The sequence below is a fragment of the Chrysemys picta genome, chromosome 9 (assembly GCF_011386835.1).
Source record: "Chrysemys picta bellii isolate R12L10 chromosome 9, ASM1138683v2, whole genome shotgun sequence".
NCBI lineage: Eukaryota > Metazoa > Chordata > Testudines > Emydidae > Chrysemys > Chrysemys picta.
Window position 1 is genome coordinate 103,396,118 of NC_088799.1, and position 25,609 is coordinate 103,421,726.

The 25,609-nt window shown below is 46.1% G+C and overlaps 1 protein-coding gene across 3 annotated transcripts in view; it reads right to left on the reverse strand.

The window, feature by feature from the left end:
* The window catches only part of HTR2C (5-hydroxytryptamine receptor 2C), a 574,451-nt gene that overhangs the window by 366,413 nt on the left and 182,429 nt on the right, over positions 1 to 25,609 (reverse strand). The window contains exon 1 of one of the 3 annotated variants that reach the window (XM_065556836.1): positions 15,069 to 15,929. The exons of the other annotated variants lie outside the window; for them this stretch is intronic. Coding sequence (XP_065412908.1) covers positions 15,069 to 15,140 — 72 coding nt within the window. The 5' untranslated portion in view covers positions 15,141 to 15,929. Of the gene's footprint in view, positions 1 to 15,068; positions 15,930 to 25,609 lie in introns of those variants that run through there. 3 annotated transcript variants of the gene reach the window in all.

Genomic DNA, 25,609 nt, shown 5'->3' on the forward strand with positions numbered 1-25,609 from the left:
CTCCTTCGGATGCAATTAGCTGGATTGGAGCAAGAGCAGGACTGAGGGGTCAGTACAACTGCTGTAGATGCAAGAGAGACGCGGTCAAGACAGACATATACACGGAGGTTGTAAAGGGGGTAGTTTAGCTGTTTACGACAAGACCCTTGTCACAGGGTGGCTGGGCTGTCAGTGTGCCCCGGTGGCAGAGCAGCTGCTGCCAATTGGCCAGTTAAGAGGAAAGGCAGCAGCTGGGGGCTATGAAGGACCAGGGAGAACCAGAGACAAGAAGAGAGGGTGAGAAAGAGACCCAGTGCAGTGTGGGGGAGTCCTGGTGAGAGTCAGGAAAACGCTCTTTGCAGCTCGCTGGGAAGAGGGAGGAATTTGCTAGGAGACGCTCTGTTTTGGAACCTGGGGGAAGGCTGAAGGCAGGCGAGCCAGCAGGAGGGGGTTGCTGACTGGGGTCCCCAAGCCATAGAGCCAAGGCTAGAGGGCTGGAGGCAGGAGCAGCCGCAGAGGGGTTACCTGCTGGCTCTAATCCGAAGAGCTGTCCCCAAGGGTCAGAGACGGCTGAAGGCAGGGGAGCAGCAGAGGGGCTTCCTCGCTGATGTCTCCAGGGCCGGGAAGCTGGATGCAAAGGAAGCATGAGAGGGCTGGAGGCGTGAGGGATGCTCCTGGCACAGAGGCTGTGGGGGTTCCCATTGGGAAGAGTGGGGTGGCTATACTGGTACAAGGACAGGAGAGGGCTGTGCCGGAGAGCTGGGGTGTGAGACGCCGTGTGCCAGGGAGGGGTGCAGGACACCAGGGCTGTGCTGGGGAGTCGGGGCAGGGAGAGGGACACCGGGGCTGTGCCAGGGCGCAGTGGGGGGACCAGAGTGCACCAGAGAGCTGGGGTGGGGTGAGGGGGGCTGAGGCATGGTGCAGGGTGCCAGGGCTGGGCTGGGGAGCCTGGGCACGGTGACTGTCTATTGCATGCGCAATAAGGTAAGGACTATGCTGGGGGAGTTTCTGGACTCTAGCGCTGGCACCTGTTTTGTTGTGGCTTCATATGCATGGGACTCTTATAATAAATGAACCCCAAAGGGCTACACTTATACTTTGGGGGACTCTAAAGGAGGGAAATTGAGGCAGGCATGCCCACCGTGCTGCAGCCTGCCCCAGGAGGGCGCTCCAGGTGGGCCACCCTATAACAATTCCTCTAGTGATTCTTGTTCTTGCCTCCAAAACTGAGATTTTAATTGACTTTCTTCTTGTTATAAGCACTAACAAAACCCTGTCACACAATGGCTAAAATCAGGAAATAAAGCATTTCAGCAAAGACATGTGTGAGATCAAACTGTGGCTCCCAGTTTCCCTTCCAAACTGCATGTGGGCATTTTGCAGCATGTAATCAGAAGAGGGCACGTTTATCATCACTGTTTGTGTTACTGTGTCACCTACAAGCCCTCGTCATGAACCAGGGCTCCAGTGCGCAGAGCATTGTACAAACACCGAACATGGAGATGGTCCTTCAAAGCCGGCGTCTCCAGACAGTATTTCGAATGCAGGGCAAAGCAGGCTGGTGCTATTCTGTGGAGCGTTTTCACTTGGTTTGAGGTAGAAAGGATTCTCTTCTCTCTTCAGGCCTAGCAGCCCTCCAGCAGCAGACTTGAGATAAGTTTGTGTACTAAGGATAACATGGTAGTGGCAGCCTTCTCTCCCCCTCATGCCTTTGGCAGCACATTCAGAACACGTTCGGTCTCGTCAGAGCACCATTTGCTGCAATAACCTACAGAGACATCCTCTCCAGGCTGCTGACAAGAATTTCAGAACACCCAAAGAAGAAACTTTCTCTAGTGAATCCTTTTCAGATTTTACATGGAGCCCAGTGCATGCTGGGACAGGACTCGGGAGTTTATTCAGAGCTGTGTGAATACTCATATAGTGCAGACATGTTCAATACAGCTCCTTCCTATGCAGCTCTCTACAATGTTTTGATTTAAGGAGCCAGCCAGTAACCTAGGATGCATCACTCACCTCAACCCCACACATTCTTAGAGTTAAAGAAATCATCGCTATTTTGAGGCCTGCATTCTCATCTGATATTCATAGGTAGATGATGAACAAACTAACAGCAACATAAAAATCATGTGGTCGGTATTTGGTAAAGCCACACACAAACTCTTTCTTTAGCCTGCCCTCGGCTGTGACAACGATCCTCAAAGAAGTCTCCATCCAGTGGGAAGTTTGACTTTGTAGCTACTGTGACAAACTTCAGAGACTGCATTGAAATGACGAGTTTCATTTTGTTCCAAAACTCAGTCCTGAAAAACACTGCAACAAATGGGAACTGGCCCAACAACCGGGTCCTTTAGAGGCTCTGACTTGGCCCACAGAACCTGTAACTATACAGCATCGATAACAGCCCTTTCTGAAAGCCAAAGAACTGGTAATACTAATTACATTATCCCCAGAATCCATCCAAAACTCGCAATGTTTTCAGAATGAGATCTGCCTTCATTGCCATGGCTTGTGTATGGCAGTGGCTTGTATAAAAGAAAAGAATGATGGAATTATGATGCCATTCATCTCTGGTAATCATTTGTTTCTTCCGGGTTTTCCGGAGACAATGTCTGCATTCCTAGCAACAAACATGGCCGCTCGTGCAGGAAATGGCATCCCTTCTATGCTATTGGAAAATGCGAGATGACACTTTTTTATTCTACTTTATCTATAACACACAAATAACTTTCCTTGACTAGCCTCCTCAATCCCAGACAGTGATAGAACAGTGTTAAAGCTTGTCCTCCATGCCATCCATCTCCACTGGGATCAACAGCTCTGCAACACCCAGGCATTTTCAAACCACTAGGGATTTCACTGATCGATATTTTCCCTCTTCTTTCCTCAAGCAGCCAGCAGTGAACAGGAAAAGCCTGGGAGAAGCACTTAGTGACAGAGAATATTCTACTGATCTCCAGATACAAACCTTTTCTCCAGAAGTCTCAAAACGAAAAACAAACCCAAACACCCCATTTCAAGTGAGCGATATTGTACTGTGATCATCTGGCTCACCTCCAGCTGTTCTTGACTTTTGCAAGATTGTAAGAGAACACGGTACAGTTTGAAAGTGGACTGACAAAGTGTTGTTCGAGCCGTGATGGTATGGTTGATAGGTTATGCCTTAGCTCAAATCAAGAGAGGAAGAGCTGTCTGAGAATGCTGAGACTGCTGCAGAAGAACATTACGTGAACAGTAAGAAAGGTTCACTCTGTCATTGGCATTAGAATCTGTTCTTTCGTTCAGTCATAGCCAGTAAGGATGACCTGCAGATCATTAGATTTGCATGATTAGCTAAGCTTGCTAAGTCTGAACATGACACAAATTGGAGAGCAATCCAAAACTGCGTTAGAATGCCTCCCACAAAAGTGATACATGTTTGTTTTCCCTATGGGCTCTTGGTGTAAAGTTAGTCACCTTATTTCTCATAGCTCAACTCCCAGAGCGGAAGTTGATTTGGAATGTCAGGACTTACTCATCCACCGCAGGTAACTGAAATCCATCTACACTCAACATCTCTTCAGGAGAGGGGCACGAATCTCAGCGTGACACCTCCTCTCATTTTACCTACCGTCCTGGAGACAGGCAAGAGGCATTCGTATTCTCACAATATTGACCAGCTGGACTCTCATTCAGACACACTCTGATGAATGAGGCATACTTGAAAATGTAAAGGAAATGTGTGTGACACCTTTCTTAGCATGACGCCCTAGCATCCTGCACATTACATACCCCCCCAGGTTCTTTACAAATCAATTACAACTGGCTAGGTGACACTACCCAATAATTACATATAGCACTTCGCCTCCAGTAATGACATGCAAAGTTTCCTGATATAATGTAAAACCAGTGATACCAACAACATGAAAATGCCTATAAATGTTTAATGATTATTTTTCATAATTAAAACATTCATTCATTTAAAACCTTTTCCGCCCAAGGTGCTAAGCACCCTCAACCACCCTGGGAAGAGGGGAGGTGCTATGTGCCGGAGTAGGAAATGGATAGTCTCAAAACACTCTGGTTCATTTTGAAAAAGGATCCAAAACGTTTGGTACCAATTAAAAACAACAAAAGGAACATGTGTCCAAATATCATGCCACTGGGCTGGAACTCGTGTGGGAATAGCCTTTCCACCCATGATGCACACGCTCCTTAATAGGTTCTGGTGTGTCTCAAAGACCCGCTCATCCAGGGGAAGACGGTACAATGATTTGCACTACAGCCCATGTCGACAGCAGTCCCTGCTGCAGCCTCTCCGCTATGGGCCAAACAGTGTCACAACATGTCGCTCATCAACAAGCCAACTCCTTTGCCAAGACAACAATACAAACCTTTGACTTTTCCTCAGGAAAAATTGTCTTTATCATCAAAACCAATTCTGCTGACAGCACTGGAGACCCACATATGCAGACGGAGCCTAGCCCTTCATCAGCAGAGTAGGCAAATGCTGCCTCCTTGAGGACTGCACAAGTGCCGATTCACCAGACAGGGCAACAACTGCTCTTCTCTTCCCCCTGCTCTCCAGAACAGCACGTCACTGCGGCAGCCGGGAAGGCAACACAGCACTGGCCGTGCTGCAGCAGAGAGAGAGATGAAAGAAAGGAAAGAGATCTTCCCTCTCTCCCCTTGAAAAATTTAAATCAGCAGCCGGAGGTGAGACAACCTTCTCAAGCAGACTCAGGCACCAGCTAAATCAACATAAATTGTACAATACAAATTGAAGATATAAAAAGAGAACGATCATAAAAACTACAGCCAGCAGCAGCCAGCGAAAAGCAGCTTAAATCTCCAGTTAATGGGGTCTGTTATTTTCAGGATTCAACACAGACTAAAACACTTCACCTTGTCTTGGAAAAGTATTGATTCTTGGGTTGAAAAAGGGACCTCACCCAATATTCCCACTGCCAGATGTTTTCAGTCAATGGAGCAATCATGTTTCATTACAATTCTATGCTCTAATCAACATCACAACTGTTAATATCTTGAAAAATATACACTCGGGCTCTTATTGGGCATGTGCAGGGACACATTAGCTTAGCATTGCCTGGTTTGCTGATGGTTGAGCTCTGGTTTTGGAAGTCCCACGCTGAGGAAGGGCATGAGAAGCAGAAGGGTCTAGCTTAGCTGTTACCACTCAAGAAAGATCTTGGAGTCATTATGGATAGTTCTCTGAAAACATCCACTCAATGAGCAGCGGCAGTCAAAAAAGCGAACAGAATGTTGGGCATCATTAAGAAAGGGGTAAATAATAAGACAGAAAATATCATTATCTCTCTATAAATCCATGGTACACCCACATCTCAAATACTGCGTGCAGATGTAGTTCCCCGTCTCAAAAAAGGTTCTGAAAAGGGCAACAAAAATGATTAGGGGTATGGAACTACTTCCGTAATGAGGAGAGATTAATAAGACTGGGACTTTTCAGCTTGAAAAAGAGTGGCTAATGCGGGGATATGATTCAGGTCTATAAAATCATGACTGGTGTGGAAAAAGTAAATAAGGAAGTGTTATTTACTCCTTCTCATAACACAAGAGCTGGGGTCATCCAATTAAATTAATAGGCAGCAGGTTTACAACAAACAAAAGAAAGTACTTCTTCACACAACGCACAGTCAACCTGTGGAACTCCTTGCCAGAGGATGTTGTGAAGGCCAAGACTATAACAGGGTTCAGAAAAGAATTAGGTAAGTTCATGGAGGATAGGTCCATCAATGGCTATTAGCCAGGATGGACAGGGATGTTGTCCCTAGCCTCTGTTTGCCAGAAGCTGGGAATGGGTGACAGGGGATGGGTCACTTGACGATTCCCTGTTCTGTTCATTCCCTCTGGGGCACCTGGAATTGGCCACTGTCAAAAGACAGGATACTGGGCTAGACTGACCTTTGGCTGACCCAGTACGGCCGTTCTTATGTAAGGCACTGTTCTGTCACAGCAACCTTAATTCTCTCTTAACCAAGGTTTGTTACATATGATAGAAGGTTAGAATCCCAGCAAGGGACTGTCTGATATGATTTCCTCACACAACAGTAATTAGCCTCAACACCACCAGGCAGAGGCACTAAAACCCCAGATGAAATGTGCTGATATTAAACCTAGGCTGGAGCTGGGAGGGAAACTATTTGCCTACCCTTTACTTTTTAACATTTCAACTTTCTGACCTGTTCTCATGGCTCTTCTCTGAACCCTCTCCAATTTATCACCATTCTTCTTTCATTGCAGACATCAGAACTGGATGCGGGATTCTAGGAGCAGTTGCACCAGTGCCAAATACAGAGATAATAAACCTCTCCACACCCACTCAAAAGTCCACTGTTTATGCATCCAAGGATCAGTTAGCCCTTTTGGCCACAGTGTCACACTGGGAGCTCATGTTCATCACACACCATGACAAACAAGTCTCTTTCAGAGTCCCTGCTTCCCAGGATACAGTCCCCCGTCCTGTAGGTATGGCCTGCATTCTTTGTTCCTAGAGATGTAACTTTACATTTGATGGTATTAAAACTCATATTGCAACAGAGGGTCCTGTGGCACCTTTAAGACTAACAGAAGTATTGGAGCATAAGCTTTCGTGGGTGAATACCCACTTCATCAGACTTGCGTCAGATGCAATACTGATGAAGTGGGCATTCACTTCTGTTAGTCTTAAAGGTGCCACAGGACCCTCTGTTGTTTTTTTACAGATTCAGACTAACACGGCTACCCCTCTGAAAACTCATATTGTTTTCTTGCACCTATTTTACCAAGTGATCCAGATCACACTCTGTCAGCGACATGTCCTCTTCTTTATTGGCCGCTCCCCCACGCTACTAAACTTTAGTAGCTGCTATTTAACATCCCAAGTTACTTATTTTGCAATAGAAACTGTTTCATCATCATATGATCTGATGACATAATCCGTATTTCTCAAATACAGAACAGAAATGTTTATTGAACACTTTTGCCTTTTCTGAATTATTATTGATCAGTCTATCACTTCCGTCTAGTAATGCACCAATATCATGGGTAGGATTCTTTTTGTTACTAATATACTTTTAAAAAATCCTTCTTTTTGTTCTTAACTCTGCTGCCCACAGATTTCTCCCTGCATCCATTGGCATCCCTTATCAATTTTCTACAATTCCTAGCTTTTGATTTATATTAATTACTACCAACTTCTCCTTTTTTCTATTTGGTATATATTGGCGGGGGGTGGCTAATAGCTGTCTTCACATCTCCTCTAAGCCAGCTTGCTTTTGTAATCAAGATGAAGTACATACCACCAGGGAAAAATCCTGCAGTAGCTAAAATGGCATAGACTCCTTAGAGCCTGATTCAAATCAGTGGAAGACCCCTACTGACTTCAGTGGGCTATGAATAATGTCTGATCATGCTCCCATTGTAGTGAATGGAAAGAGCCCCAATAGAGATGAATTGAGCCCCACTGGTTTTGTCATCTTTAATTTCTATTACTTTATGAGCATTAGTGTTGACGTATTTACCATTATCCTTTTGTGCTTTATTCTTGAGATAAAAGTTTCAAGGATTTCTCCAAAACTTTTCCTGATATAAAAATAAAAAGTCCAAATCAAAACAAAAAACTCTCTATCATGAAGACAGATGAGGTTGCATAAAAATACTCAATTAAAAATTCTTCCCCTCTGATGTTTTATCAGCAAATCTGACCATCACCAGGGAATAAATCTCACTGCTTTCAGTGTGGTTGACTATTTAAATTCAGGCTTAATTGGGGGAGTGCTGGTAAGAGAGAGAGACCCAAATGAAAAAGAGATGTTAAGTGTTGAGTTAGAGGGCCAAAGTCAGCAACGTTACCTCCCTAATTAAACTGTTCAGGCCTTGGATTTACATAGCAGCCCGCACCTATTCGATCTATTGCCTTGATGAAAGACAGCCCTGCTGACTGCTACTGTTTTAATGTAGTCTTTGCGTGAATTTTAATTCCATTTTTATACTTTCGTCCCCCAGTTCTGACCTCTTCACATGGTCGGGGGATTGGCCTCATTGATTTCTTCTTAGTCTCCATATTTGAGAGAAATAAAATAAACCAAACCAGAACCATGAAGATGTGTAGGGAACAAACCTAAACAGCTCCCTCTTCCTGTCGCTCTGTGACTTCCCCCTCCGTTGTAACCCATCGTGCGCATGCTGCACCCCAGCCTAGGGCACAATCCTGCACACATTTACATGCTTGGGGTTCCTCCTAACCAGGTCTCTGTGGAAGTAACAACAGAGCAGTGACTAAATGTTTGCAGAATGCATTCCCAGGATTGTAAGCTGATCGGGATACGGGCCTGTCTAAAGTGCCTATCACATTAAGCACTATGGGCCAGATTTCCCAAGGTATTTAGGCACCTAAAGATGCAGATCGGTACCTAGTGGGATTGTCAGAAGCACCCAAGTAGATGAGATGCCTAACTTCCATTGAAATCAATGAGTGCGAGGTGCCTCGCCTGCTCAGGTGCTGCTGCAGATCCCACTGGGCACCTCTCTGCATCTTTAGGTATCTAAATACTTGGAAAAGTTAGGCCCAATGGGGCTGACAACAAAGCCCATTATTCAATGGACTTCAGTGGCCTGGGGATCAGTCCCCCCTATCCATAAACTCAAGTTCTAATCCCACCTTCTTTGTGCATCTTTTTCTTCTGCTTTAGAGACTGAAATTGCAACCTGCTTTTACCAAGGATGACGGAGCATGACATACTGATACTCTCTGGATTCTGCTGGTTCTATTTATACTCTGTTTGGATTTGACTCGTTATTACCCAAGGATACATACATATTAGCACAATTGTGTGACAATGACTAAATACAAAGGCTAGAGCAATTGACAGAGTGCATTAACCCCAGTTTCATGGGTGACTGATTATTACAAAAATAGTCTCCCACTTTAGCTTAAGAAATTGCAAAATAAGAGAAAAATCGCCCTGCTGTTGTGATGTGAGGCAGCGAGCAGTATGTGGACTTTTGACTGTCAGCACCAAGAAACACGGCTTCCAAGGTGCATGGGACCTGTAGGACCAGGATTGTGTCACACAGATCGCAGTGGCCCTCACTGACCTGGGAGCTCCTTTTTAAATGTCAAGTAAGCATGGAGCACGTCCTCTCTCGCCCTGGTCATGGGCAAATCCACTAGTAGAATGACTCATAGGGAAGTCTGATGCTGGTCTCAGGCAGGCGCTAGGACAGCACAGCACCAGGTGCTCTTCCGTCAATCCTGGGAAATCCATTAGGAAGATTCATGCACTCAAGACACAGCAGTACAGAGGAGGGTAAGAGCAGCCCTTGGCAAGGCCTGGGGTGTGTTTGAGCCCACAGGATGCCCGCTGCCAGGCTCAGGCAGCAAGGGAAAACCCCGCACATGGCTCTTCCCCTCCATGCTGTGGCAGTGGAGGCTCGAGGGCTCATTTGGGCATGATCATGTGGCTCGTGCAGTGTTTGAAAGGAGCTGGGGCTGTCCCGGAAAGTGACCCTAGAACTCATTGAAAAGCAAGCCCAGGTTGCAGCAGCAAAGTAGAGAAAACCACCCGTCCTCCCCTGTGAGGGAAGGACCTGATGGCAATGAAGCTAGGGGATCCAGGAGAGCAAAAGATGTCATCAGGTAGAACGTACAGAACTGCTCTTCCTGAAGCGCGAGGGGCTCTTTAAAATCTCCGACTAATGTCATCACAACATTTACTGTACTCCTGACACTTATCCAGATGTATGGATTCACTTTAGTGTTTACACTTGAACCCACTCTTAGACAAGTCTGGAAGGTTATGGATAAAAAATAACAAAGGCAGATCATTATGGCCAGAGTCCTTTTTGGTACAGATGTTCCTGTGTGTGTTCCAGACTCGACTGTGCTTTTACTGCCACACTGGGCACCATAAAAACTAACAAATTAAAGCGTCTTCCAAACAGGATTCATACTGAAACGAAATTGGAACTACAGAGCAGCAGTTTATGAATGAGACCTGCACTGGCCCCATTAGGACTAATAAAACTACGGTACCTTGGATAACAGTTGCATGTTAACTGTTGGCAAATGATCGCTTTTAAGGACAACTGCTGTATATTAATTATCCAAATAACTAACTTCTAACTCAGCGTTTTAGGTAACTTTTTGTAACTCTTTAGCAACCAGCAGCTATTATCAAGTCATGACGATAAATGCCCAAAATTCTGTGCTATACCTGCTGCAGAAAGACAAAGAAGGACATCACTGGCCAAATGCTGAAGCCCTCCCATGTGCAAAAATAACAAAATAATTCAATGAGAACTTTGCCTGAGTGAAGACTGCCAGTGGAGTCCCTAGTAGGTAGAATAGTAAAGGAGATAGTTTGTTACATGGAACACAGATTTTACTAATATTTCTTACTTTGGAAAAATTTGTGTTTTCCACATGAGCCAGTAGATACAGAATAAAAAGCAGGATGAGAATGGGAGATCTGTGAATGCCAATAAAGCAAATATTGTATTTATTCAACTTTATCTCCAGGGTGGCAGGGGGTACCTAACTCCATTTCAGCATAAGAGAATTGTAAACCAGGAAGATATTACTAACTTTTAACAAAGAATGTTCATATGTATGATGTTTATTCATGTAATTGCGTAGAATAGTTCTGACAATACCAGGATCCGAAATTGGAAGTATGCCTGCTGTTTGATGGTAGGGTGGGAATCGGCATCGCAGACTGCAATGCTACATTTTATGCTGTCAATTAATTATGTCATTCAAGATCTGAAAGAGCATTTAACTCAAAGGGCCTGATCCTGCCAGGTGCTGAGTCCCCTGAATTCCCAGCCCCACCCAGGAGGCACTCAGCTTGTTGCAGGGTCATGGCCTAATGAACAGCCTTAGCTGCAAAACACCTTCTGCCCTTCAATACCATGTCATTAGATCTACAATCAAAAGGGCCGTGCTTTCAGATGTCATTGCCGTGGAACAGGCAGTCAGGTTTTCATACAGCACTGACGGAGGTGGGACACCAGCTGAGGCTTCATTGCCTGAGGCAGAGCCCAAAATAATTATTCAGCCCCCTAAGAGCTCTACAAATTGGCCTGCAGGAACTGGGTTACCAAATCCTGTAACACCTGTGATATTCCCCGAGAGAGCCAAGTGCTGATGGAAATGTTAGTTTGATACCAGGCTAGACAAGTAAGTGAAATGCCCGTTACGCAGCCTGAAATCTCAGACGGTAGCCCTCAAGTGGAAACATTTTAGATGATAAAATAGAATACATCCTAAATCCATTCCATTCACACTACACGAATAACAAATACCTGGTGATGTCAATGCACAACAGCTTCTCTCTGCTACACTTCCCATTTATCCTCTGTGCAGAAACTATAGATTTGAGACAATATTTATAAAGAGAAGATTGGAGTTAACTGACATGAAAGACAATGTCATTTGTCTAGTGCATGTTGACTTGGGGACAGAACATGGGACCCAACAGCTGAGAACCATGTCATTTCTATTCATCCTTCATTAAGCAAAAGTAAACCCGTTACAATCCATGTCATCTGAAGAAAGGTAGCATGATCCGTGGACTCGCGCCATTGCATCTTTACAGCAAAGCTATGGGTCCGTGAACAGTTAATGATTCCCAGTGATACAGCTAGCGTCATGTGTGTGTTTGAAATGACAGTTCAAAATAATCTGACTTTGGGAAATTACAGCATTTAATTAAAATTAGTAATAAAACGACAGCACACAGGGGGAAAGGAACATGACAGTATTTGCAGCTGAAAGAGGAGACATATCTGTTGGTATCGACTGATTGTTTTCTTTAAACTAAGAATTACTAACAAACCGAGGTAATAACCTTCTGGAACAAGAAATGATAGAGAGTAGCTGCCATCGTATCTTTGAGGTTAAGAGCCACTTGATGATACTCTTGTACACCACAGCAAAACAAAACTATGGGGGGTAAGTCCTGTGTCTAGAATACAGGAGCTTTTCTATATATTTTCCAGTGACTAAATCCTACCACTTCATTTTGACTTTTATTGCTTTTCAACCTGGTGAGAGCCCTGTAACGATTCATCATTAAAGTAATCTTTAAGCAGCTTTCCTCCTATTTGCTGCTATATATATTAAGTGGAAATTGCTCTTTGAATTCACCTCTAACGCTAGATTCCATTTTTTGTCTAACAAGAATGGTGTCTCCAATCATCTTCTGAATGCAGTAAAATGGGAAAACCTTGCATAATACACATAACTCCTCGATCATTAAGAGGAGTCTAACGATCACCTAGCGTGTGCGCATTTTACAAACTGCACAAAGCCGGATATATTTCAATTGCACTATTACACTCATTCAACGACATCTCACCTATCACCAGAAAGGTCTATTTTATCTTTGGTTCAGCAGTTTCTGGACAACAGACCTCTGGTCACCTGTGGCTGGTGTAGCAGAAGCATTCAAATCAGAATTCAGCTGCCTTTGAAACACTGCAATCACATAATTATTATCTTCTGCTTATTTCACCAGGGAGCCAGGGGAATATTCCATAGCATTTTTCTGACAGATTAAATTAATCTTTTGGCATTTGTTAATTATCTGTTTAACAGATCGTTATTTATTCATTATTCAATAAATGATTTGCCAAGTGATTTCTGCAGATAATTCTTGGTCTATAGACCACTCATGAGAAGTTTGGTGCAAGTACTTGGCATTCAAAAAGCAACCTTTTAGGTATGACCTCTAGATCATATGGCTAGTTTCTGTTCCCTGATTGGATGAGCATAGCACATAGACTCAGGATTGCAGTGCAAATATTCACACTGGAAAATTCAAAATTCACTGCTTGTGACAATTCTCCAATGTGTGCTTAAAAACTGGCTGTTGTGACAAACATTCTCTGCAGGAAACACACTTGCTAGAATACTGGCACAAAGCAACACAGACGAGCTGCCAGATGAACCAAATTCATTTAGAATTTCGAACGCATGTTTGTGAGGATCATTTGGAGAATTCAGCCGGCTCTAATTGCCATTCTGTCGAGGTGGAATAAGCAGTAAATGTGACGACTACCATATAATCTTTCCAGTGTTGTCTGCACCCAGTTACAATGGTCATTTGATTATTCAATGCTCATCACATTTTACAGGTGATGTTTTAGAGACCGGTCTAGCGTCTGGTCTCATTCACACCTGTTTCCATTGCTGTAACTCCGGTATATAAACTGCTGTCAGTAGAGTTACTCCTGATTTACACCAGCGTCAACAAGAGGAGAATCAGGCTCTCGGTCAGATAAACACGTGCTGGCTATAGGACAAATCCCATCCCAAGCAGGTTGTTTGAGTAACTGGGAATCTTTTCTCCCAAGCCACAAACCAGCAGAGTTGCTGCTCATAGCCATCACTGCAGCATTGCTCACAGCTCCTGCATCACTCCTCCAGTGGTTGACAGGTTCACACAGCAGCAGATCTACCTGTCCCACTCCTGATCCTCCCCTCCAGACCCTAAAGCTCCCTCCACCCGGTGCCACAAAGAGCAGAGAAACCTTGCAGAGCAGAGTTCTGGGGTACCTGCCCTCTGCATGGGCTCCCTACATCTTATTCCACTCCCACACAAAAGAATCAAATTAGTTCCCTGCAATTGCTGGGGCAGAATTTGCTCCTAGTGTCACTAACGAGCTCTTCCTAGCCTTCCCTAGAAGGTACACAAGTACTTACTCAAGCACTGCGCACTGATGCTGGGGAAGTTCAGGAAGCGAGACGCGAACTGACCAAACTGTTTAAGCGAGAAGTCATTTCTGTCAGGAAGCCACGACTAATCACACAAAAGCACATAAAAAGATTGCTGTGAAGGTCAGACTTTTGCTCATGTTCCTTAAGGGCGCTGTTAGGAAAAACACTAACTCTGCCACATTAAACATGCTGAAAATATTACTCACTGATGGCACTGTTGCTTTTGCTTATCGTAAGATAACTGCAGTGCCAGCAACCTGCAGGATTCTCCCCGTGTGCTTGGAGTACATAATCCGTACACTGCCTACTTCCATTTCCAATCCATGCTTAAAACCCAGATATCGTGTCCTGTACATGCATGACCAATTTTCCTTGGCAGGATCTGTGTTTGCGTGTTCACAGGCTAATTAACATGGGCATATGGGTCAGTCATAGGAACTTGCCTCCCCGCACTATCAGATCCTAAAGCCCACCTTTTCTGGGGAAGAACTTGCTTGAAAACCCAGCCAGGCAGCTTCCCCTTCAGCTGAATCCTTGAAGACTAAACCCCTCCGTTGTGCCTCTGGGCAAACCTAAAGCACGTCAGCAGCTGGTGAGAAAGGAGGAATGGCACCAGTTGTCACTGACTTCATTAGACACTTTCCAAGACGGCATCTTTCTAAAAAGTCTGTCTTAGGAAATGTGATGAAAGTGGCAGCTTCTCTCTCTGGGGTGTTAATGCAACAAAAATTCAGCCAAAGGTTCCGGGTGGAGAGCAGTTAGCAGAGGTGAACAGAGAGCTGGCAATAAAAGCCCCTGTGCCCAGCAGCCCCTCCTAAAATAGATTTATCTTCTTCGGAGAGAAGCAGCTCACACCCGGGAGCCTAGAATGCCTTGAGCCCCGAAGAAGCACTAGCAGCCAAGCCAAATCTCATTTTACTCCACAAAAACAACACTGCTCCTGCCTCTGCGCTTCTCTGTCTACACCAGTCCCCTTCAGCCTTGCCACAGCCTGGGACAGCAAAGCCAAGGCTCCTGCCCATGCCTCATGCCCTACTCCCTAGTCCCCTGGCATGACCTTGCCTCACCCCTCCCAAAGGTCACCCGGGAAGGAAGAACAGCCCAAAGGTTCAGTGCAGAGACCCAGCAAGTTTGCTCTCATTTTGTGCAACCACTTTGCTTGCGGCGCCGAGAAATATCACTCAGGTCGGCTGTTGGGTGTCCTGGCTCTCTCCCCTCACCCACCCGCCCTCCCTTCCCAGGTTTAGACGACAACCCCAAACCCTTCTCTCTCCTCTCCCACATCTGTGGAGGTGTGTTCCCCTGTGCAGGGGGGAGGCTGCCAGCACTGAGCAAAGACCACTGCCCGTGACACTGGGAACGCACCTACCTTGCTAAGAAGCTGGAGCGGGCAGGTGACGGTAATCCCCTCAGCCAGCGACAGCCAGGGCTCCGCTGCCATGCACAGGACTCCGGACACACCAAGCGAGCATCTTCTGCAAGCAGAGCGGCTTTTCACACACACCGAACTGCAGCAGCAGCCTCGGAGAAGCAGCAGCAGCTGATCTGCTGGACATGTACCTCTGCAGACTAATTCTCACCCAAACCCTTGGAGCAGGGACTGAGGCTCTTAACCCTTCGGAGGCCTGAGCCCTGGCAGCTGCACGGAGCAGCAAGTGGCACTAGACTCCTCTTGGCCGGGATGGAGGAGCCGGAGTGGAGAAGCAGCGGGCATTATCCACAAAGTAGCACAAGCCTCTTACCTGGCCAGGCAGGGAGCCCCGCACCACAGGCAGCGCTGCGTCCTCGGGGCAGGATTCCCGGGGACCGATCGCGGAAGAGGCTGGGAACAGCAGTGCTCACAGATCCCGCCCGTGCCCCTGCACCGGGTGGGGTGGGGCTGCTCTGCCCTGGCGCGTCACCCCCACATCTCAGTGCCCGGGCAGCGGGCAGAGTCAGACATGCCCTACTGGACAAGTCTTTCCTGGGGTCACTGGAGCTTCGACTCCCTGGCCAAATGCTGCTCCTCTAGCTGTCTCCCCATCCTGTCCTCAGGCCCCCGCCGAAAGCAGCCTCATCCCCTCCAGCCAGCCTGCCTGCCAGCGAGCACAACACATTCAAACCCAGCCAGCGCAGGAGCGGCTCCTCTCGCAGCCTGCGAATGTGACTGAAAAGCATGGCTGAGAAAAAACGTTACAATTAACCGGGGGGAGGGGGCTCCGACGGCTCAGCTGCTGTTCTTAAAGGCACATCGCCCACGGGTCCCCGTCGGGGAGCGGGCTGCAGGGCGCACTGCACGGGGCGCTTTTTATTGGCGGAGGGAGACGGGAGGCATGCTGACCAGGCACCCACTTCTGGGCCGGGGGGCAGAGGAGGCAGCAGGAAGAACCGGGGACAAGGAGGGCGGCGAGGCAGGCCTCCCGGCATTGGAGCACGAGGGACTTGAGCACTAAGGATGCCAGCCTGGCCTCCGTTTGCCGGGCTGGTTCTCCAGAGATGAAGGGCTAGCTCCCAGGAGCTGGCATCCCAGCGGGGAGGGAGAGCTCAGTGGTTTGAGCATTGGCCTGCTAAATCCAGGGTTGTGAGCTCAATCCTTGAGGGGGCCAGTTGGGGATTTAGTTGAAGATTGATCCTGCTTTGAGCAGGGGGTGGGACTAGATGACCTCCTAAGGGCCCTTCCAACCCTGTGATATTCTATCCCTGCCCGTGTGACTGCTCCAGAGAGACAGTCGCACACCTGCCCTCACTCAGCCCCCCTGAAAGGTCCTTGGAGCAGGGCAGCTAGGAGACCGCCAGGCTTCCCAACAGCTTCTGCCTCCTCAGCCTACTCCCTCTCCCCTTCCTGCTGGGTCCCTTCCAGTGGGAGAGGAGGCGGAAGAGTGAGAGCATCTTTAGAGCCCCCAATGAAGGTGTTTTGTAAGTGCTGAACATGGTCCTGGCTACAGAGGGGAGATGGGGCCAGGGCAGTGGGATGCGGGTGCCTCTAGGTGTCAACTGGCAGAGGGCACAGGGGGCGCATACGGTTTTACGGGGTCCCTTGGGTCGAACAGATGCGCAGTAACTCACTAAAGGGTGGCATGTGAGGTCTCCGCTTGGAGCCAGTAGCCCACTGGTCGTCGTAATAGCTGCAAAACATGCGTATGGCTCATGTGTACAGAGTGAGATGTCTGCTGAAGGCAGGTAAACAGGAGGAGACGTGTACAGGAGGGGACGTGTCTCAGACAGGAAGTAACAGACGAGGCTGTCTCTGGCTGGTCACGTGTGTACAGACGTGTGCAGTAGGTGGCGTGTCTCAGACAGGAAGTAACGGATGAGGCTGTCTCTGGCTGGTCACATGTGTACAGACGTGTGCAGGAGGTGGCGTGTCTCGGACAGGAAGTAACGGACGAGGCTGTCTCTGGCTGGTCACGTGTGTACAGACGTGTGCAGGAGGTGGCGTGTCTCGGACAGAAAGTAACGGACGAGGCTGTCTCTGGCTGGTCACGTGTGTACAGACGTGTGCAGGAGGTGGCGTGTCTCGGACAGGAAGTAACGGACGAGGCTGTCTCTGGCTGGTCACGTGTGTACAGACGTGTGCAGGAGGTGGCGTGTCTCAGACAGAAAGTAACGGACGAGGCTGTCTCTGGCTAGTCACGTGTGTACAGATGTGTGCAGGAGGTGGCGTGTCTCGGACAGGAAGTAACGGACGAGGCTGTCTCTGGCTGGTCACATGTGTACAGACGTCCCTAGGGAGCCATGAGATCTCTTTTCTTCTCTACCCTCAGGGGAGTTGCGCTCAGCAGAGATACTTTAGCATGGTTCCAGTTCACAAAATGCCACAAGGAACTGATATGTTAAGAGGTGGTAGCCACATGTTGGGTTTAGCATTTTGCTGGAGAAAGGCCTAAAAGAAGGACCCAGATCTTTAGCATGAAATTCGACCCCACCTAAATGTTACCAACAAATTCAACAAGTATCAGAAGCATTGTTAAAAATATCCATTGCATGGATTTTAGCGTTTGTGACTTATTAAAAAGTGTACTTAATTAATTGAAACCGCTCAACACAAATAGACAGACACTGCTTCATTGCTTCAGGTCAGAAGAGCGGGTAGAGAAAGGGACAGCAATGTAATTGCTCAAAATTGTCTTAAAATTATAAATTAAGCACTGGAGTGTATTAAAGAGAAGCCTCTTTGATACCAAACCTACAAAATATGTTTAAGTAATAACCAAATTACTGAGAGAGGCACTTCAAACTTTGTACTCTGGAAGCTCTCTCTGCACATCAAAGACCACATTCGTTCCATCTAGACTAGTTGAGGCTTTCTGAAGTATAATGCTTATGAACTAATCTGATTAGCGCGGAAATACAGCAAAGTGATTCTAGCAGCTCCCTGCAGCACATTAAAAGGGAACATCCTACTGCAAACAGACATCATTATCTTTTGAAGAGTAAGACATGATTTGTCAATCAAAATTAAATTCCAGCCCAGACTCTTCCTGCTAAATTCCTAAGACCATACGTGGATTTCCATTATTCCACTGAAGGCAACGAAGTGGCGGGTGTTTCAAGACCAGAATCCACGCCTCCGGGCCCAATTCTGCCTTCAGCTAGGAGAGGTGTCAGCAGGAATTATGCACATGCATCCAAGGGTGGAATTTGGCCATAATCAGCTGCAGAGTATGCCAGCTCTTTGATTCAGGGTAATAAGAAATGTCTTTACAATTCCAGTAAAGTGAATAAAACCCGCCTTAAACACAGTCTTATTATAGAAAACTGAAGCATTAAAAAGTCTATAAATAAATGCAGGAGCTGCCACTCTTCCATAACTTCTACAAAATTGTATGTTCCACCAAGAATTATATAGCCCACAGAGACCACAGACTACAGAGTGTCTTTACTGTTCTAAAAACGGTAACAATCAAATACATGTAAAGCTAAAGCAGCAAATTCTCCCATACAATGGCTTTCAAAAAGCTGTCCTGAGCATGTGGGAGCCTTGACCCAACAGACCATAACAACTCTGAAAGTATCTGATCTGGTGAGGTCTGTAGTGCAAATTCTGCACGTCCCTGATCCAAAACGTCGTTCATGTTGGAGATGCCAATCCGGAAAGACCCAGCGAACAGCAGCGGCATTAGAAAACAGTTAGCCCAGCATTTCCACTGCAGGAGCTATCGGGCAGGGAATGCCCCGACGGTGCCTGGAGCGGTTAAGAAACAACAAACAGCAGCCAATTAAATGGTCACTTTAAAACAGAAAATGGGGACTAGGAACAGACAAAGGTCCAACCCCACTATCCCAGGAGTCCTCTCACTCACATGGGCACTGGGGGCCACATCGTGGTTGGTAGCTCAAAAAACATTTTCCAAAACTAGACACAACTTTGTTCCTCTACAAACTCCCCAACCTCACTTCAGCTCATTCACGATGGTCCATATTCGGTTACACTTCATAAAGAGTTTACAAAAGGTTAATAAATGTTCAACAGTTTCATGAACGGCTTATCCATGGTTAGAGTCGGACTTCACTAGGTTGCTTATGACCATGGCTTACAACGATCTGTAACCTGTTATTCTTGTCTGTAACCTGCTGAAGTATCTATGCTATATTACTCACCTGGTTTCAGAAGTACTTACAAGGGTATCCTTAACAGGAAGTGACCAAATATTTACAGTTTTTATGCGGAGAACTGGCTTCAGTGCGATCAGTTTCACACACAAGTTCTACGTGGTACAACAGGTGTGCAGAGTCACCGGGTACACTGCCCGCAATGGGCACGTGGCACTGCTGCTGGTGCCAATGGCATATGCACATGTGGTTATAAGGGTGAAATTTTCAGAAGCACCTAACTGACTTAGGACCCCCATTGAAAGTCCCTGGGACTGAGGCGGCTAAGTCATTTAGGTGTGTTTGAAAATGTTCCCTTATATGGCCCTAAGGTTTGTATCACTCTGTTCGATAGCCCCCTGCAGAACTGTAAAGGTAAATGTAACCCACACACCTCCTGGGGGTGGTGTTCTGTCCCATCTAGTGGCACCAAAACCACGTAGAGAGAGAGATAAAATGAGTCTGCTCTCCAGCCTTAGCTATCAGCCAGTTGGCTTTTAGCTCATGTGGTAGACACTCATGCACAGAGGTCCCAGGTTCGATCCTGCCCACCGACGACCGGGGTCTGTCAGCATTACATAAATCTCCTCTGCCCTCCCTGGCCAAAGGAAAATACCATGCCAACGCTGGCCCGACCTTAGCGGCAGAGCCTCTTGACAGAGAGCAGCTCCAGATATATGCTCAGAAACAACAAGAGACAGGCCCAGTGCTGCACTCCTCTCAGACCCAAATTCAGAATGGGATTTTGGGGTGCTCAAAACCCGAGCACCGGGGCTCTCAACCTGCCTTCATATTGCCAAAAACAGGAGGTGGATCCCAGCGAGGCAGGGAGGGAGGGATCAGGTTTGAGAGCAGGAGAACCAGTGCCCTAGAGCTCTAGTATTTAAAGAAAAGAAATGATCCCATCATACTCCCAGCAAACCTAAAGGCGACAATGAACATTCCTACAGAGGCAATTACAGAGCGTGCTGCAGCAAGCCTGGGTGTGAACGTCAGCATAGCGAGGCTGACTGATGCAGAGCCCCCTTACGCTGCCGAAACTCCAGGCCACGCCAAAAACATGTCCCTCCGACCCTGACTGCCAGAGCTACAGCATCTTAATGGCCGTCCTACCAAGGCCCTTCTGCAGTTGTTACATAGGCAAACTCACAGCGATCTGCATGGGAGTTCACCTAAGGAAGGACCACGACCGGGCTGGCGCTAGGGATATGAGTCAATAAATATTATTGCAAAGACATGATTGAGAAAACCAGAAACGTCCTTTTTACCTGAACATTTTGGAGGCAGATCAAATTGCTTCTGTGTCTTCAATCGTCTTGGCTCTTTATCAACATTTCAGGTTGTGTCTGGAACTCAGGAGTTCACTGCCATCCCTGTGGTGGTGATAGTGAAACGGGAGCATTTGTGTTGTGAGGCGGGCTTGCAGAATTCGTTGAGTAGTGGACACAAAGTCAAAGGAGTGTGTTCATCCAGCTTTTTAAATGAGCTTTCCAGTGTCACCAGCAGGAGGCTCCCTTTAGATTTGCTGATATTACTCAATTTGTTTGAAATACACAAGGGCACGTTTAATGCCAAAACATTAAAATAAAATATGAACTTTAGAAAAAAATCTGGAAAAAGCCATACACACACTGAACTAAAGCTGTGCAGAGAAAGGTCTTTTTTTCCCCCCAGAGGATTTTGGTATTTCAAAGTTTCATTTCATTCTGATTAGGAACACAAATCAAAAATTTCAAAATTCTCAGCAAACAGGAAAACCCTGGCGACCCCAGCTCAGGGACAGTCCAACTAGTGGGCTACCAAGGAGGGCTAATGGACAGAAGACCAGACAGATTTCAAAACCTGCCTGGTTTCTGGAGCAACTTCATCAAGCTAGAACTGCTTTCACGGACCATTTTGGTTTTAACAAGAAATTGTTTCTTCAGAATGTTTCCAACCACCTTGACACGGCCCCCTGGGTGCAGTCTCAGAACATGGAGCCCAGTCCTAGAAATACTCCAGGACCTGCTGCCTAACACATGGGTATTCCCAGAGAACAACTCACGACCACTGCTGCATTGGTAGCGCTTGTCCCCCTGGATTTTCTCTGCCTCTTTCTGTGAGGCAGTATGGTCTACTGGATAGAGCACTGGCCTGGAACTCAGGAGACCTGGGTTCTATTGCCAGCTTCTCCACTGGCCTGGTGGGTGACCTTGGCCAAGTCACTTAACTACTTGGTGCCTCGGTTTCCCCATCTGAAAAATGGGGATCATACCATCTGGCTATTTATAAAATGCTTTGCGCTCTACTGATAAATACTGCTGTGACTGTGGCGCTGGAGAGGCCATGCTGGGAAAGCTCATTCAGGGCAAACTGCAAAGACTAGGGCAGACGATCCCCACAACTGGTGGTTTAATCTAGAATTAGATTCCACCAAGCCAGTAACCAAACAGCTTCTGTAATACCTCACTGGTTACCAAGAAGCCAAAATACAGTCCCCTTTAAGCACTCCAGCCTTTGGCTCCCACCCAGACAGCCAAGCCTACTATAGTGAGGGTTACTAAAAACCTTATTCACCATATATAAAGTTCTACTAATTCCAAGAGATCAGACACATTACCCACTAGGTGAATGAATATTTCAAATCTTACCCAAATACACGCTTACAGCCAATCCTTATTAACTAAATCTCAGATTTATTAATAAAAAACAAAGAGTTGCTATGGTTAAAGATCATTACACACACAGAGCTCAGTAAAGTTCTTAGGTCAGTTTCATGGCAGAGACGGTGAGGCTGCTAATTTGTAAAAATCCTTCTGGAATCAATTTCAAAGGTTCTAGTCCAAAAGGCAGTCCATGTGCAGAGTTTCTTCAAATTCTTCCATGAGAATTGCAGGGTTAATCCAGAGTAGATCTAGAGACCTCAGTCTTGCAGGCTTAGACTTTCCCTGTCCAAGGGCAGGGCTACACTACGGGGCTAAGTCGACCTAATTTACGCAACTCCAGCTCCGTGAATAATGTAGCTGGAGTCAACGTAGCCTAGGTCGACCTTTTGGGGTGTCTACACCGCGCTGGGTCGACGGGAGAAACTCTCCCATTGACTTACCTTATGATTCTCATTCCAGTGGAGTACCGGAGTCGACGGGAGAGCGATCTCAGTTGAAGACCTGCTAAATCAACTCCCGATGGATCGACCGTCCTGCGTCGATCCCCCGGTAAGTGGAGACAAGCCCCAAGTTTAAGCAGATCTGAGATAGCAAGGATCCGGCCCGAAATTTCCTTTATAGCTTGAAGTTCAGCGGTTAAGCCTTTTGACAGCAAATCATCACAGCAGGCCTTCCTTGCATAAAGATTAGGTAATGTACATTGCAGCTTTGAAACTAATCTCTGTTTCCTAGGCATACACCGGTAACAAGTTGTATTCATTAGTATAAGGCAATTAACCATTCAAATAGTTCACAGGTAGTTTTACGATATGGAGTCGCGAATTTCAAAGAGCAATGAAGACAATCATATTATTACACCACAGGTTCCATCTAAATGCGAATATCCACTTTTGATCTCTGAATCAATAGAATATAGTAATGAATCATTATAGACAGAAACAGAAGTTTAGCATCTACAAGCTAATTAGATCACATTGGTTACCTATATCTTGTTAGAAGTTTAACACAGACAAATACAATTAGTATCTACTTTTGACTCTCTAACAATGCAGACCTACATATCAAGGATTCTAGTCTACTTAATATGGCTTTGATAACTATCTACAAGGAATGGCCCTGTTTACCATTTCAATACTCTTCTAATTTGTGCTTATGGGTTGCTGTTAGGCCACCCAGACTGCTGGTTGCTTAGCCCTCGCTGGCTAGTGTCATACCCGCTATACAAGACATAGATTATTATTTTCCAGTTACATCTCTCTTCAGGCTCCAGTTGTGCAAGTTGATCAGGGAGACAGTCTACAGCAACTGCGTGGAACTTCACAGTCCATAGACACAAAGATCTGCCCATGCAGACCCAGTGATAGGACAGTGTAAGCTTCTTGGATAGGACAGCGTCTATTTGATTTGTCGATAAATCTCTTTGCTCACTCTGGGCACTGTTGACATAGTAACACTAGGAGATAGAGCTGTATGGGAAAAGTGAACCTGATGAAAGCATAACAAGTGACTAGGATGTGTTCCTGAGTTAACTGTTCTTCCTAACACAAAAGCAAGGGGTCCAACACACACAGAAGAGGCCCGATTCCATGCTCAGATGTGGGCAAGCTTGAGGGGAAGCCAGGTCAGTGCCACCAAGCAGCATACGTGCCAGTTGCAATATTCACAGAGAGAGAAATGTACTTTCCAGGAGCTATAAAGAAACGCAAGCTGGCTGGGATGTCGCCACTAAATTGCTACTCATGGAAACACCAAACCAGCCATGGTTTGGAACCATCCAGTGGGTCAAATATGCAGTACGTTGATTTGACAAACCGAGGGCCCAATCCTGCCCTGAAAACGCAGAGCTTGAGCCTGGCCTCTGCTACTGCGCTACAGGCTTTTCGAAGGGCTCTCCGGGCATGACCAGGGCCTTAAACATGTCCCAGGTGATTCTCAAACGCTTCAAAAACTATTGTGGTATTTTCCAAATGGATCGTTCCTGAACATAAGAACGGCCGTACCCGGGTCAGACCAAAGGTCCATCTAGCCCAGTATCCTGTCTACTGACAGCGACCAATGCCAGGTGCCCCAGAGGGAGTGAACCTAACAGGCAATGATCAAGTGATCTCTCCCCTGCCATCCATCTCCATCCTCTGACAGACAGAGGCTAGGGACACCATTCCTTACCCGTCCTGGCTAATCGCCATTAATGGACTTAACCACCATGAATTTATCCAGTTCTCTTTTAAACGCTGTTATAGTCCTAGCCTTCACAACCTCCTCAGGCAAGGAGTTCCACAAGTTGACTGTGCGCTGCGTGAAGAAGAACTTCCTTGTATTTGTTTTAAACCTGCTGCCTATTAATTTCATTTGATGACCCCTAGTTCTTGTATTATGGGAATAAGTAAATAACTTTTCCTTATCCACTTTCTCCACATCACTCATGATTTTATAGACCTCTATCATATCCCCCCTTAGTCTCCTCTTTTCCAAGCTGAAGAGACCTAGCCTCTTTAATCTCTCCTCATATGGGACCCGTTCCAAACCCTTAATCATTTTAGTTGCCCTTTTCTGAACCTTTTCTAGTGCCAGTATATCTTTTTTGAGATGAGGAGACCACATCTGTACGCAGTATTCGAGATGAGGGCGTACCATCGATTTATATAAGGGCAATAACATATTCTCAGTCTTATTCTCTATCCCCTTTTTAATGATTCCTAACGTCCTGTTTGCTTTTTTGACCGCCTCTGCACACTGCGTGGACATTTTCAGAGAACTATCCACGATGACTCCAAGATCTTTTTCCTGACTTCTTGTAGCTAAATTAGCCCCCATCATATTGTATGTATAGTTGGGGTTATTTTTTCCAATGTGCATTACTTTACATTTATCCACATTACATTTCATTTGCCATTTTGTTGCCCAATCACTTAGTTTTGTGAGATCTTTTTGAAGTTCTTCACAGTCTGCTTTGGACTTAACTATCTTGAGCAGTTTAGTATCATCTGCAAACTTTGCCACCTCACTGTTTACCCCTTTCTCCAAATCATTTATGAATAAGTTGAATAGGATCGGTCCGAGGACTGACCCTTGGGGAACACCACTAGTTATCCCTCTCCATTCTGAGAATTTACCATTAATTCCTACCCTTTGTTCCCTGTCTTTTAACCAGTTCTCAGTCCATGAAAGGACCTTCCCTCTTATCCCATGGCAGCTTAATTTACATAAGAGCCTTTGGTGAGGGACCTTGTCAAAGGCTTTCTGGAAATCTAAGTACACTATGTCCACTGGATCCCCCTTGTCCACATGTTTGTTGACCCCTTCAAAGAATTCTAATAGATTAGTAAGACACGATTTCCCTTTACAGAAACCACGGTGACTATTGCTCAACAGTTTATGTTTTTCTATGTGTCGGACAATTTTATTCTTAACTATTGTTTCGACTAATTTGCCCGGTACCGACGTTAGACTTACCGGTCTGTAATTGCCAGGATCACCTCGAGAGTCCTTTTTAAATATTGGCGTTCCATTAGCTATCTTCCAGTCATTGGGTACAGAAGCCGATGTAAAGGACAGGTTACAAACCTTAGTTAACATAATAAGCTTTCATTTGATAGCCTCATGCTGCTTCTTATCAGCAGTTCATTTTTTATTCATATACATTGTATTTAATGATTTAGGGGCTGGTAATAACTTATGGTTTTTGGTAAATAAT